At 37.7% G+C, this 14207-nt stretch overlaps 1 protein-coding gene across 1 annotated transcript in view; it reads left to right on the top strand.

Annotated features, from left to right (window-relative positions):
• Positions 1 to 14207, top strand: part of LOC308398014 (CUB and sushi domain-containing protein 1-like) — a gene marked incomplete at its 5' end in the record, with an annotated part of 495403 nt that overhangs the window by 325435 nt on the left and 155761 nt on the right. The window contains 4 exons of the mRNA XM_080884378.1: positions 7076 to 7179; positions 7319 to 7431; positions 11427 to 11609; positions 11874 to 12059. Coding sequence (XP_080740504.1) covers positions 7076 to 7179; positions 7319 to 7431; positions 11427 to 11609; positions 11874 to 12059 — 586 coding nt within the window. The remainder of the gene's footprint in view (positions 1 to 7075; positions 7180 to 7318; positions 7432 to 11426; positions 11610 to 11873; positions 12060 to 14207) is intronic.

Genomic DNA, 14207 nt, shown 5'->3' with positions numbered 1-14207 from the left:
AATGTGCCTCAGCAATGACACCTTAATTGCACTAGTAACCAGTCATGGGAGTTACCAACTTCTCCTTTAGTCGTGTTGCTGCAGATGCGACACTTTAGAATTCAATTTCCCCGACACTTTCACACAGCTGTTGCTCAAATCCAGTATGCAGTTTATTTTCTTAAACTGTCCAGCCGACAGGTCAATAGCACTCAAAGGTGCTGTAACACCTCGACAGGGGAAATATTTTGCTAGACAGCAGCTGTTTGCTTTCTTACCACTTAAAGCAGAGGTCACCTCAGGGCAGGTCGGCTACTCATAAACATGTGCCACATCTGGGCACGTTCAGGGTGCGCCACAGAGGCTAGCATGCTCTCCGGTCTATTTTTAAATTGATGGACACTTTGTTTGTCTCACCCGAAAACCCACAGAGCATATATCAATTCTGTGAGATAAAAACTAAAGCTAAGAAGCATTTTTACATGAATCCAGGAGCAAATAGTTCACTTTAAATAAAAATTGTGTAATAAAACCACTGTATCACATAGGAGGTGCTTTGCTAAAATCTGTATGATGATCTTGCTGCTCATGACTTTGGGGGACAAATCCCACCGAATTAAGTCATTCTTTTGTTTTTGATGTCGCGAATTTTGCTTCCACTGAGCCTTAATCAGTTTCACTGGCGGTGAGAAATCATGAGCATTAGTGTCTGTTGTTAATGTTCTACACCATACATAACATCTAGATTTTAATTTATAAACCCCTTTTGTTTCCTTCCACTTTTCCCCAAAGCACAAATATGTTAATTCTCAGTGCGTAAACAGGTGCTTAGGTGTGAAGAGGGAGTGTGACTCAGAACAAGATTACTCTGGGTTCAGTTTGCACCCCCAGCGTCCAATCTATTGTTATGTCCCTGTGTGTTGGGAAGTTTCCCCTTGGTGATCCAGTTTCCTCACATTAACCAAAGACATGCAGGTCAGGTAGACTGTTAATGAGTGATTGCATATCTATGTTAGACCTCTAATTGCCTGGCCATCTGTCAAGGGTTGAACTCTGCCCTCTTGTTTGAAGCACACAGGGAAAGTTTGTGGCTCTGAAGACCCCGAAAAATAATAAACAACTGAAGACAGAACATGAATGAAAGCTCAAAGCCTTAAAACAAAGAGCAGCAAATTCCCACCTTGATCTATTTTAATGAGAGACTGGCAAACCACCCACATAACAATTAGTGTAACAGGAATATCTTCTGAACTGTTTTTATTATTTAACAAATAACAGTGTGTTGACCCTCAGGTGAGTAATAGGTTTTAGCCTCGCCTGCTGGTTTGCGTGAAGTTCTAGTCTCTTTGTACATTTGGAGGTAAAGGCTCTTCCTGGCTGATCAGAACATATTGTTAGGGTGAGAAACTATAAGGAGCCATTTGGTATGCAATCCACTTCTGTATTTGTCCCTCATTGCCTATAGCGGCACAGTGTGTATCCATCGTAAAATTCATTGCAGCTGCAAGATGCAGTACACTGTAAAGATGATTTATAATGCTCTTGAGATGGAATGAGAAGCACAAGTACTTCTAAAATTCTGATTAGACTGTCAAAGAAAGGCTCCTAAAACTTAAATCTGGAATTAAAAAAAAAAAAATAGGGATCATTATCGATATAGGTAATCTGTTTTCTATAAGTGACTACTTTCAAAATCAGTTTCCTATAGCTTACATCCCCAAATGGGGTTCAGGTTATTCTATACTTCTTTATTTGGCTGAAAGGCTAAAAGTAATCTACTGGAAAAAGGTACCAGACTCCAATTTGGCAGCTCACCAGTGAGTCAACATAGCTGCACAGTCTCGGCTAGGGAATTCTCGTACACTCTGCTTTTAGGGCAGCTGTTCCCTCTCTGACAAGAGGTCACCTCAGTACATAGTTTTCTTGACAGATTTTTTTTTCTGAACTCGAGGTAGTAAAAACGCATTAAATTTTGGCACGTCTTTATAACCATGCTCACATATGCCTCTCTCTGCTGCTTTAGAATAAAGTTAGTCAGCCTTGTTCCCACGACTGTCAAGGCCCTGTATATCACAAGATTGTGAAAATTATTATCAGTCCTGGATACTGAAACCTGGACATGGCATATTCTAGCATCTACCTTTGAAAAAGCCTGTCTTGTGAATTAATTGCGTTCCTTCAGCAAAAAAAAACAACAAAAAAAAAACATGCTGTAGTTACTATAGGTAACACATATCATCACCTTGAGCTTCTGACTCAAGTGAATGAATCTGGTAAATATGCTATTATGGGAGGAGACACAGATCCCCTGGGGGCTGCGTCAGGAAGGGCATCTGGGGTAAAAAAAAATCTGCCAAATCAAATGTATGGAGCTGCATGCTGTGGTGACTTCTTGCAACAAGGGAGCTGTCAAAAGAAGCTCATGTTAGAAAATCATTTGGTAACAAGGGATCTTGAATGCTCCTGTTATCATGGGTCATTTGAAAGGCTGATCAAATAATGAGTAAATATTAAAAACAACCAAAAAAATATTGATTCTTCTTTTAGAAAGAATTCAGATGTCAGGAAAGAAAAACATTGTTTTGGTTTCTGGGCATAACTGCAATAAGGAGCTAGCTTTTACCGCCATCAGGACTGAAACAAAACCTATACCCACATGTGTTACCCTCTATAGGGGTCACCTTAGCTTATTTGGCAGCTGAAATGACAGACTGAATGTAATTCATTAGATGTGTGCAGTGCTGACATTTTAACAGGGCTCCAAATCTTCTTTTTTTTTTTAAGGGAAAACATAGAACAGAACAACAACAAAGTGAGCGTGGCAGGCCGACTGCTTTCTTTCTGGAGAACCCTAAGTGGGAATAACGATACAGAGAAGCATCAAACCTGCTCTAATACCCTTAAGGAGGAGGATAAGCCTCTCCCAGAACATTTGTAGCCGAGGTTGCAGTGAAGTAATGAACAAAATATAGTGATTTGCGGTTGTGTGCTTTGTGTATTTTTCTTTTACAAGTCAGTGATTTGACTTTGGTCAGAACACGTGCATTTAGGTAGAAAGACACATAAATTATACATTTACTAAATTATTTATTCTTATGAGATAATTTCTCCCCTCTGCTGGTGCACTGTGACTCAGCACAACTGCAGCCTCAACTCAACAAGGGCATTCAGGAAGTAGTCCATCCAATTAAGTCTGTGCATTCTCTAGTACTACCCGAACATAACGTCCCAACAGTGAGGGCATGTGAAAAGACATAGGGGATTCTCCGTTTTAAAATCCCACATTCTTCCATTGCTCCAGGACATTCAGGGGAGGCATGTACCCTGTTATTGCTCTGCTATAGATGAACTGAAATGCTACGGTTTGAGCTGGTAATGTTTTAGAGGTTTTGTTGACTAAAAATGCTCTAAAAGTACCTCTTAGATTACCTACTTTAGCATTCAGAAAAGCATCAGATTTGGGAATGAGAGAGCGAAAAGATTGTTATCAGCCTCTCTCAGACTGTGGTCACACACTTTGAAGTTCACAGCACTATAACTTTACTGGGTGATTGACTGAAGGTATTTCACTGTAGGGTTGAATTGCTCAGTGCTCTTAACAATGTTTAAATGGCCTATTGAGCTGCTCTTAGCTGCTCTGCTGCTTGCTAATGACCTCAACATGATAATGCTTCACTTACCCCTTTGAAAGGCATCCACCCTTAAAGAATAACTTTTTGGAACAGAGCAAATTTCAGCAAAGAATATCTCTCTTGAAATATTAGGGGAAAAAAAACAGAAATAATGTAGTGAAACCAAAAGCGAATATAGAAAAGTGCTGAAAACCCATTTCATGTGTACAACACATGCTTGTTTGCTTTAGGTGAACATTTTGAAAGGCCCAGAGAGCACTTACCGTTGTTTCCTTCTGCAGTGTTTCTTTTCTTTCTGTCTTTGTTGCTTTCTTTGCTTTAGCGAATAAAGAAGCTAATCTAATGTAGTTTGGGGTTGCAGGCTGCTCTTAATGTCTTTCTAAATGGGCCCATTTGGATCTATTGAACAGTGCTGAGCTTCTTGCTAATGACCTTGTGATAATGCTTCAGTTCCTTTAAGTCTGTAGTCTCCCTTGACTGTCTAGACACACACACACACACACACACACGCACGCACGCACGCACGCACGGACGGACGGACGGACATCTAAGACACACAGTCTTAGATGTGCAGGAAAACATACCAAGCCTGTTTCGGATTCTGTTCTGCTTCATTCCCTTTTTGTTATCACCTCTAGCTGCTGCTGCTGTACAGTCTTAAGAACAGCTTTACCCTTGTTAGAAACAAACACGTATACAGCTCACAATAAAAGCTTTGACTGTTCAAGATTTTATTATTTGTGTATAGATACGAATACCAAATTAATTTACCATTACTTCTATTCATCTACTGTGAGCAGAACATCTTTTTCACGGTACTGGAGAAACATAAAAATGCTACTTCAGTAACGGAGACTCTGTTTCAGTCCTGTTTCACGTTTTTATGTCTCTCATATTTATATTTTGATTGCCTGCAACGAAACAAACCAGGGGATAAATTAAGTATTCTGATTCTGATTTGAGTGTAGCTCTCAACAAGTCGGGTTTAACAAAACAACAAAGATGCTAATTGAAAAGCTGCAGTTGTTTGTAGCAGTTTTTGTTCTGCAGCTTTTCATTTGTTTGCTTTTCTTACATGTGGCAGAGCAGTGTTAATCATCGCACAGTGGACAATGGTTAAGTGGAATAGTTTGTCTTTTTGAAAATAAATCACCCTACGTAACAAATTTGTAATTTTCATGTATCAGAGGCAACGAAAAAAATGTGCCAGATCTTAACATTGTGTCCTTAAAAGTGGTTCATAGTTGTCTTTTTTTAATTATTTAAAAAAATAATGATCTTGTATCTTTAAAAGCTAAACAGAAATTCATGTGTTCCTTTGAACCTTCAAATAGAGTAGAAAAATCCATAAACAACTTAAGTATAATGGTTTATTAATGCACCCTGTCATTTGTTGTTAGCCAGGAGTTAATACCTCGCAACGTTGTTTTGCATCTTTTCCCCATTATTTGTAACCATTTGGAGAGACTAAACTTTGCCAGGGGCTGTATCATTCTGTGGATATTCAGAAAGGAAAATGCTTTCTGCAAGTATTGGTCTCATATTTAATAGTCTGCTTCTTAAATGTAAGTTGCTGCTGTCAAAAAGGAACATTTTTTTTTTCTTTTAACTATTATCCTGTTTGCATATCTGTGTGCACTGCTTTTAAGTGGTGTATATGTATGCAAAGATGCATTGAGACATGTATGAATACAGAATTGTACAGTACACCCATTGATTCACTGCCATTCCTGTCAGATGGCAGCTAATCCCACAGATGATTCCCTATCCTTAAACATTATCTGAACATTTTTATTTTGAGAAAAAAGAAGAAGAAAAACATAGCCAAAGGCTCAGCAGTGCATGGCTGATTCTGGCATGTAAAAATGGTTTTTACACTCTTATCACCTGCACAAAGGTTTTTCTTCACTGCAGTGTGATTTGCTTTGTGATGAATCCTCAACCACAATCACATGTTCAGCGTTCATCTTAGTCTTCTAATGCGCCAGAGGCTCACTGATTGAGCTCTTCTTTCTTAGAGGTTTCTTGAAGAGAGCAGAAATATGTCATCATCCACCCTGTCAGGGATATGATCTACACCTAATGAATAATGGACAAGCAGCAAATAATAGAATACCAGTATTAGAGCATACAGCAGATTGATGATCCAATGCTGCATGCAGGCCACTGCAGCCACAAAAATGCCTGCAAGTAAGGCATTTAGCAGTCGATTTCTGAGAGTTCAACAGCAGAAGCGTGTTTGTTGGATGTCGTGTGTGTGTTTGTGTGTGCAGTGCCTGCAGGTGACTTCATGCAATCTGTGATTGTAAGGAGGATGCTGTTAAATAAAAAGCAAGAGGTGCTTAAATTTCAGACCTTTGTTCTTCTCTTCTCTTAAAGATGGATTATTTCTGGAATAGCACAAAGTCGCCATCAAATTCGTTGTTAGGTCTTTAACACAGCAGCTTTGATTAAACTGTAGACAATTGTGACGTCCAAGGAAACCAAAAGTTTGTGACTTATACTGGTGATATTTGTACTTTAATTTAATTTATACAGCAGAAAACTTTCTTCCTACTTCTTGCCCTGAATAATCAGGGTAACATGATTTCCTATGAGAGAAGATTTATTTTAAATTGCTGAACATATATATTTATTATTAATCTAAAGCCTGACTGGTAATACTGTACATATTTAACAACCAGTTTTGTAAGAAGAACCCCATTGTAAGGGCGAGTCCACGGGACCATTTCTCAAACTATGTCTTGTGTTTCAAGGTAACTTAAAACTTTAGGATCTTAGACTGGTTTTGACTGGTTAACAGAAGCCACACTGGGGTGCCAGTTAGCTCAGAGTCCACATAGCTCAGATGCTGGGTTTGAGTCCGACCCATGGCCCTTTGCTGCATGTCATCCCTGTCTCTCTCCACCATACCACTATCCAATAAAGGCAAAAATGACCAAAAAAGATCACTTAAAAAAAAGAAGAAGCATGCTTCCTAGTTCTCCTCTAACATATTTTTTTGTCATGAACTCATGACACCAAATCAAATCACTTTTATTGTCACATCACATGTGCTCATACACTGGTACAGCACATGCGAGTGAAATTCTTGTGTGCAAACTTCACAAGCAAAACAGGTGTGCAAAATACAAATACAAATACAAACAAAGCAAAGTATAAGAATAGGAATGGGACAATTATAAGAATAAATATATTTACAAATATAAGAATGTATGCACATTACTGAATATGTATATGAATATGTTCAGGGAAAGTTGTTTGTGGAATTCACATTTCTCTACATGACTTTCAGATTCCCACAGTGGTACATGTAATTATAAGTTTCTATTGGCTGAAACTGTAAGGGCGAAAAACCAAGAGATCAAATAAATCCCTCAGCGACTCTCTGTCTTTCTGTTTCTATGTGGTGGAGTTTGTAACAGTTTCTAAATTTGTTTTCTTGTCTTGTTTTATTTTTCCAGGTAATAAAGCTGTCATTTGAAGAGTTTGATCTCGAGAGAGGATATGACACACTGACTGTGGGAGATGGGGGGAAGATAGGAGATACTCGGAGAGTGCTTTATGTGTAAGAACCACTTTACCTGGGTATAAAAGAACGAACGTATTAATAAAGTATTATTTTAAGTATGACATTAGATTCATGAAATACAAGCAATGACTAATACTGATTATTCAATACTTTATTTTTGTGTATGTAAACGTAGACTCACTGGCTCCAGCGTCCCTGACCTCATTGTCAGCTTGTCCAATCAGATGTGGCTACACCTGCAGTCAGACGATACAATCGGCTCAGCAGGCTTCAAGGCAGTATATGAAGGTATGCCTCACTGAAATACGCACACACTCGCACACACACTCGCACACACACGCACACACACACGTGCATGTAGAATGTAAGAAATGAGTAATGTGAGCTAATTACTTCATTTTGCGTTTGTATTTTTCATATTTACTTTAAGCTGGTAATTATGGAGATAATGATGCAACAGTAAAAACCAAAAACAACATAAAATGTCTTAGCAAGGTGTTGGACCAGTATGTGCGACTAAAACAGCTTCACTATACGTTAGCATCCTTCTGTTGAAGGAAGGGAACATCATTCCTTCAAATGATATTTCATTCTTTCAATAAGGAGAGATCATTTGGAAGAATATGAACATGATTTACTGAGAAAGAGAAATTAATGTATTTGGCACTTAGACTTCAATGACCCATCTTGGCAGAACAAAATCCCACAGTCATAAGATTTAGGACAGGTATGTATATCCTGCATCATAAAATAAAGGTGATTAGTCAGAATAACTTTGTATTGATTTGCAATGACTGTTCACTTTGAGGCAAGCAGTGGTCTCAAGCAGCATCAACAAATTGCCTCTCATAATATATCAATCCTAGATCCTCTCAGTGTAGATGTCAAGTCTTCAGGTCCTGTAAATTATTTTGTTTGTCAACAGCACATATTCATTGTTATTTTTGAACAAATAGTCATGACGCATCTTTTATTATATTGATATAATTGATTAAATACTGCATCCTACCATGTTAGTGACACTCATGAATTAAACTGTACTAAATTAACTTGAGCAAAATTAAATTAAGCCAGAGAATAAAACAGGCAAATAGAAAAGTAATTTCATAAATATAGGGATAGATGTCTAATGGCACCCCCCCCCCCCCCCCCCCCCCCCAAAATGCTTGTCAGGGCCGGATAAAAAGACTAAAAATGACAATTCATCTGAGACAAAATCAAGTCCCGGACAGACCAGAGGAATTTGTGAGAGCCAGAAAGAGAAACAGGGACAAAGGTTATGCTCTTGTTTTGCTTTGCTGTGTTTGATTCAGTGAAGTTTTCCAGGGTCAATTACTTTTCAAAGGAATACGAACGGTCTACTGAACTATAGAAAATCTGTGCGTGTGTGCATGTGTAACTGTGATGAGAGACACTGAGCATTATGTTACTCTTTGGCTTAATATGAGACTGGCCTACCACTGACCACTGATTTTATATGTTTTGTATTTGTCCTAATGCCGGGGCTCATGACTCAAAACTCCTATTTGATCCACTTTATATAAATTACAAGGCTATGACATATGACAAAACTGAAAGGAAAGAAAAAAAACCCCAAAACTAAAAAAAAAAAAAACTTTGCAGACTTGATGCAGTAGTTTCTGCTTTTTCCCCCCCTCTGGCCAGCCGAACAAGTGCCTGTGGTGTATGTTGTGAGTGTGTCCTTGCTTTAATACTGTGATACTGTCAAAAAGGATAATGTCACCACGTAACAACCTTTGATCAGTGTTACCCCTTGAGCATGCTTACATTTTCAACCCTGAAGGGAAACTCAGTGTGTGTCTTGTTTTTGGCATCACGTTGCACTTGTGAAATCTTGCCTGCTGTGTGTGCGTGTGTGTTCGCGATTACTAAAGAAAGACAGAGTTAGTGTCATAAACACGCAGCACATTATGATAATTGAGGCTTTCAGACAAATGTAACTGTCATCAGAAGTGCAACAATATAAATTGTGCAATCTTGAATGAATGTAATGAATGAAAAATCTGGACTGAATGCCTTTAAGATTGAACAATGTAAGAAGTATCAGCATATAATTTTTTATTTTTTAGGTAGTAGATCTGCATTTCAATTTGAAGTACTGAAATAAAACAAAAAAAAACTTTTATACTTCACTTTTTGATATTTGACTGTTAATGATACAACAAATAATACATCAAGCAAGTTTATTTGAAACAAATTGTTGGCATTAAAATACACTAAACACGATTCTGATCTTTATTTTATTCATTCAGATTTTTTATTTGCTTTTTAATTATGTACTTAGATTGCTTGTAAGAGGCACTGTGTGCAGTGTGTGGCTCTGAGCATAGGAAAAAAGAAGCGTAAAATATTTTTGTTCAGATGTAAATATATAATCTTCACTTCAGTAAAAGTCTAAAAAGTAACATTAGAAAGAAACAGCTCAGAAGAGAGAAGCATTTACAATGATAATGGCAGACTTACCGGGGGCTCAAGATTGCTGATATCCATCCTGACACTCATCAACTGCGTGACAGCTAGCTATGGGCCACCAACATGCCTCCTGCTTCTTTGAGTATTCTGTTCTTGTGGGTGCAGTTACATCCCAGAAGATAGCAAAAGTGTTGAACACATACACACATCTCACCTTGAGATGTGTTTGCCCAAAGCGAATCCAGCAGCATGGTGGAGCATGTGTTACAAGATGACAGACGTCTGGTAGAATGTCAAATTTTAAAGTAGGGGAGCGAGGGGAATGGGATGGATAAAAAACACACTCCCATTAAGAGAAGAAGGGATGAAAATGAGTCACAAATGAATAGAACAGGATTGCAGGCCAGGTCGACAGTACTGCTAATGTGACACCAATGCCAATAAAACACAGTGTATCAGACTTAGAGATCTGGAGCAATAAGAAGATGCATAATGGAAGAGAAGAACAGGAACTATTTAAAAGGAGTACTGCCAGAGACAGAGGAAAGGGTGTAAATAAGAGAACACAGGGCAGGCACAACATACTGTATGTGTCTTAAAATGTGCACAAGGGAAGTAGGGGAAGTCATATTTTATACCACGTCACAAACATTAGCATTGCTCTGTTCAATTTCCACCTCCTGCTGATTACTTAACAAGAGTGTGCATGAATCAGTGTGTGTGTTTTCATCTACCTGTGCGTCTCCACTTATTGTTTGGCTGTTCACAATTAGAGCTGAATTACACCACAATTACCTTGATGGTAATTAGCTTTGAGGTAGGAAACAAAATGAAGTTTTGCCCGTTGAATTTCAGGTTGCATTTCACTTCTTAACGCAACAGTGTAATATAACTGATGCTAGACATGTTCGCTTCGCTTTCTGCTCCATAAAGCAATAACATCACCCCCTTCTGACTGAAGCCTTTGCATTCAGACAGCTTGAAAAGAGCCCATTTGAATTTTCCTGACTCGTTCAAAAACAAACACAATAAACGAAACATTCCGGATATTCTTAAGCCAAATCATAATTCTCCTTTTTGTCTGTTTTTCTGGGGGGTATATTTTGTATACATATTTTGTCCTGATTTTTGGCATAGCTTTGTTGTTTACCCTTTTGCATGTGTCATTATCAGTTCAAATGCATTTGTCTGTTTCTTGCCCCCATTTTTCAAGGAAGTTGATTTTAAATAAGCCCTTGTGAAATGGCAAATAAATGTTTCTGTTTCTGTATTATTTTTATCCAAAGAATTTGATCCATTTGCTACAATTATATCTGGCAAGTCTAGAAGGACCTTAAGATTATTTGATTTAAGCTGATTCACTCTCCATACTTTTGGATGCAATTCAGTTTAATTCAACTTTATTTACGTTGTACCAAATCACAACAAGTTACCTCAGGGCACTTTATGTTGTAGGTTAAAGACCTTACAATAATACAGAGAAATCCTCAACGATCAGATGACAGTAGGCCTCCAACAGAACAAGGCTCAGGGAGGAGCAGCCATATGCTGCGAACAGCTGGGGGTGAAAAGAAAATATTGTACATGCTCAATTTTCCTAAAAAGGTAGCTTTTACAGCAACCTTGTAACGTGGAACATTTATTTAAATTATTTCAAGGCCATCTTGTAATCTGTTGCCGAGTTTGCATTGATTTAATACACATGCTATCTCAAAATCAGTGTATGCATGCCATTGCCATTTAACTCGTCCTCGCAAATACAGGCCAAACAACGCCTTATCTAAAAACTAACATGTACATGACGTTGATTATCGAAATAAAATGTGACTTTCTGCATTTGTGTATTACAGAGATCGAACGAGGCGGCTGCGGTGATCCTGGGGTGCCTGCATTCGGTCGCCGTAGCGGTGACCGCTTTCAACATGGTGACGTGTTGACCTTCTTTTGTCAGGCAGCCTTTGAACTTGTGGGAGAAAGAACCATCACATGCCAGCACAATAATCAGTGGTCTGGCAATAAACCCAGTTGTGTCTGTAAGTCTACCATTTCTGTGTCTGTGCTAGTTGTTCTTTCTGTTTGTTTTCATATTTAATTTTTTATTATCGTTGTTTTTTCTTGCTTGCTTTTGTACTTTGTCTGTCAGCGTCTGCCTTTCTGTTTTCACTCTCAGCCAGCTACCTGAAAAAGTAACATGCTGTTTTCTTTCTTTCTTTCTTTCTTTCTTTCTTTCTTTCTTTCTTTCTTTCTTTCTTTCTTTCTTTCTTTCTTTCTTTCTTTCTTTCTTTCTTTCTTTCTAGTCTCATGTTTTTTCAACTTCACGGCCCCATCAGGGACTGTATTGTCCCCAAACTACCCAGAGGAATATGGAAACAACCTGAATTGTGTGTGGTTGATCATTTCTGAACCGGGAAGCCGCATTCATCTCCTCTTCTCTGACTTTGACCTGGAGCCACAGTTCGACTGGTTGGTGGTCAAAGATGAAGGTAACTGCATGTTTCTATTTTGCTCTGTTCTTTTGTGGTGGGGTTTTAAGAGGTAAACCTCAGTATACAGTACTTAACAAATTTATTAGGCTGCCACCCAGAGTAAAGTTTATGCTACAGCTGCTCTAAATTAACAGTATTTGTAATCACCTAAATTGTTTTTTAATGTTTCTGTAATGCTTAATCCACCAGTATGTGCAAGCTCTTTAATTGAAATGACATTTTAATGCTAAAAATAATTATTGTTTTTAACCATAACCGTTATTTTTAATGTTTTTAGTGCAGTTCTACAATCTTTTTTTTTTTTTTTCATGACAGGTGATCTAATACATTTGTTAATCATTGTGCATATGTATTTATCTTATGGCATAAATATTGGTCTGTGTGACCAATTGAAATAGGTGAAAAAGACATATGTGGTGGTGGGGTGGAGCGGGGAGGTTGGGAGTGTTTCTGAAATTCGCAGCTATTAAATCCTGTATCAGCTGGTAAAGAGAATTGCTGAGTGGATCTCATTGATGGGTTGATGAATGATGGGCACACTGGATGTGTAGTTGTAATGTAATATTTATCATTTCAACACTTGCATAGCTTTCCACTTCACATAAAACACAGAGCAATTAGATTGCTGTTCCCCATTGTAATAAAGGTTATTGATTTAAACTGAATCAAGTCAAGCCCATGTTTGACTGGGTGATCATTAAAGATGAACTTGTGTATAATTGACTAGCACTATTCTTTTTTTTTGTCTCTGTAGAACCTTTTTTAAATTACAGGGCAATTATCGCTGTTACAATGGGCTAACTGAAATCAGTTCAGTTATTGCTTTGAAGTCTTCCAGTTTGCTCTGACTGGTGATAAATCTCTGTCACAAGGAAACCACAGTGTATCTGTGCCTTCAGGAACAGAGAGCAAAAAAAAAAACCTCTCAATGATCTGCTGTACTTGAGTTTTTATTATATGAAAATCCATCTAAAGTCAGTCACTTCCCTTCAGTTTGGTACCAATAAATATCAAATTAATATTACTAATATACTTCAATTTATAACAAACTACTATGAAGATGTAGTTTGTTTGTAAACTGCCTGTAAAGATGGATCAGCCATTAAAATGCTAGAAATGTTCATATTGGTTCTCAAAAAAAGGGAGAAAAAGGAACGTGGAATATATATATATATATAAAAAACATTAAAATAAATTCCCATAATGATACAGATAAAGCATTATTCTGATGCTGATGCACGATTCCTGTACTCTTTTTGGAATCCTTCATGAAATTGCTTAAAAAATATATATTTTCATCTTCTTTTTTGGATTTGCATAAATTTGTTTAAAAAGTAATCTTTCATCTAAATTCAACCATGTAAATCTCTAAACATTTATTATGACATATTTATTCAAGGTATAGGAACTTTAAATTCAAATTTCATAACAATTTATTTACAAAAGTCAGAATTAGGTCACAGTTCAGTGTTGTCTGTCCTGTAATGCAGAATAAAACATATCTTTTGGACATGTGCGCTGGTTTTCTGCAGTGGTGCCTGTTGCTCTCTCCTTATGAGCCTTTTTTCTATCTACTGCTGCCAGCCTGTGAAAGTTGAGGATGGCACACAGAGAACTGTCATTATTGTGTTTTGTGTGACAGCCTTCTGCTTTAAAAGGGCAATTCCAGTGCTAAAACTTTTAATGCCAGCGGTGGCTTCAAAATATGTCCTTACATTCTTCTTCTTTATATAGACAGTAAGCTGAAGGAAAATTCCAGAAATCAAGGGTGACATAACATGAGTGAATATTGCTGATGTAAGCTATAGCGCAGGCTCTAATGCAGGGCTGTGCAATGCAAGCACGTTTATTTTCAGGCACAAATCTTACATCACCAAAAAACTTACTGAAAGTCCAAAATTTCCAATAAAAAAAAATTCTGCTGAGTATCCAAAAATCCTCATAGTATATCCCAATTAACCACATTTTCCAAATTGACTGTACTTCAGCGCTGAAGTGAGAAATAAATGGATGGCTTAAAGCTCATTCTGTATGCCTGTAGTTTTTCCATACCAACAAACTGAGGTAGAGAAACGTGGTGGTTTGCATGCTACCTGATTTTCCCTGGAGTATTCACCATTACTGCACCCAATAATTGTTTTTCAT

This window comes from Rhamphochromis sp. 'chilingali' (genome assembly GCF_963969265.1).
Source record: "Rhamphochromis sp. 'chilingali' genome assembly, chromosome: 6".
NCBI lineage: Eukaryota > Metazoa > Chordata > Actinopteri > Cichliformes > Cichlidae > Rhamphochromis > Rhamphochromis sp. 'chilingali'.
Note: the sequence above shows the minus strand (reverse complement) of the source record. Positions and strands in the feature narration are given on the sequence as shown.